The following is a 1,233-nucleotide window of genomic DNA, read 5'->3' on the forward strand; positions in this document are numbered from 1 at the left end:
AATTGATTTAGAAAAAGCTACAAATTTGGATGTGACCCCCAAGAACATGTCGAAGTCTTAGTCTTAGCTACCTATCAACCTAATATCCTACTCGCTATTATCTACTTATATCTAGAAACCTAAATGATCAAATTTGATCGCCTTTGCGATTGCCATGAGGCTCTTGGCGAACGGGACAGGTGAGCACAGGTGCGGTGCCTTCCTTTCCAATGACTTCCTTGGGCTCGTCTCCAAATGTCTCCAGTTCGTCCTTCAATGCTGTCAATCTGCCTTTAGGTGCTGCTTCGGTAACGCCAAAAATGTTGTAATCCTCATCTGGACTGCCTGTTGGCATGGCCATGGTGGTTCCGTCAGTTTCTTCACTCATCCACGATCCCGTATCTTTGACTTTGGCATGGTCATCATCCGAGAGCATGCCCCACGTACCCTGGCCCTGGCCCTGGCCCTGGCCTTTCCCTGGTTGCGCCACCATCAGCATGGCACCTGCAAGCAACACCACCAATAAGAAACAACATCCAAGGGATAGGTATAGGTATAGGTATCCATACTTACACCATAAAATCATGACAGCATTCAGCATGCCCATTGTTAAAGATATCAGCTGGGTAAGTCCCAACGTATGGACTTTAATGACTAAAACTGTATCCAGCTGTATCGAACTCGTATCTGGGACTTGACAGTCCCAGTCGATAAAATGTGACTTGGATCCAAAAAACGAAACNATAGGTATAGGTATAGGTATAGGTATCCATACTTACACCATAAAATCATGACAGCATTCAGCATGCCCATTGTTAAAGATATCAGCTGGGTAAGTCCCAACGTATGGACTTTAATGACTAAAACTGTATCCAGCTGTATCGAACTCGTATCTGGGACTTGACAGTCCCGATAAAATGTGACTTGGATCCAAAAAACGAAACAATGTTCGACAGTGCAGTTCGACATTTCAGCCTCAACACATTGATGTACAAATGTATGTAGTATTTTTGTTGTACTAGCGTACTAGCGTACTAGCGTCACGAACATGTACATGTAGGTAGCTTGGTACCTTTTCATTGTTGCTTCCATTTTGCGATCCGATCGATTGTTGCAGCTTTTCAAACTCCAGCCTCTGTATTTCTCTGTATTGCCACATGCCACAAAGATAAGTTGCCACAAAGTTGTTATTGAAAATACCAAAACAATTCCTAAGAACTCCCGATGATGCCTTGATCAGTCTGGCAGCACAAC

General features: G+C 43.8%; 1 protein-coding gene across 1 annotated transcript; it reads right to left on the reverse strand.

Annotated features, from left to right (window-relative positions):
* Nucleotides 1-23: 23 nt before the first annotated feature.
* LOC117591750 lies at nucleotides 24-695 on the reverse strand. The gene is made up of 2 exons (XM_034285061.1): nucleotides 553-695; nucleotides 24-483 (listed from the first exon to the last, which is right to left on the reverse strand). The coding sequence occupies exons 1-2, from the start codon at nucleotides 584-586 to the stop codon at nucleotides 128-130; spliced, it is 390 nt and encodes a 129-aa protein (XP_034140952.1). The 5' UTR covers nucleotides 587-695; the 3' UTR covers nucleotides 24-127.
* Nucleotides 696-1,233: the final 538 nt, after the last annotated feature.

The sequence above is a fragment of the Drosophila guanche genome, unplaced genomic scaffold, assembly GCF_900245975.1.
Source record: "Drosophila guanche unplaced genomic scaffold, DGUA_6, whole genome shotgun sequence".
NCBI classification, from domain to species: domain Eukaryota; kingdom Metazoa; phylum Arthropoda; class Insecta; order Diptera; family Drosophilidae; genus Drosophila; species Drosophila guanche.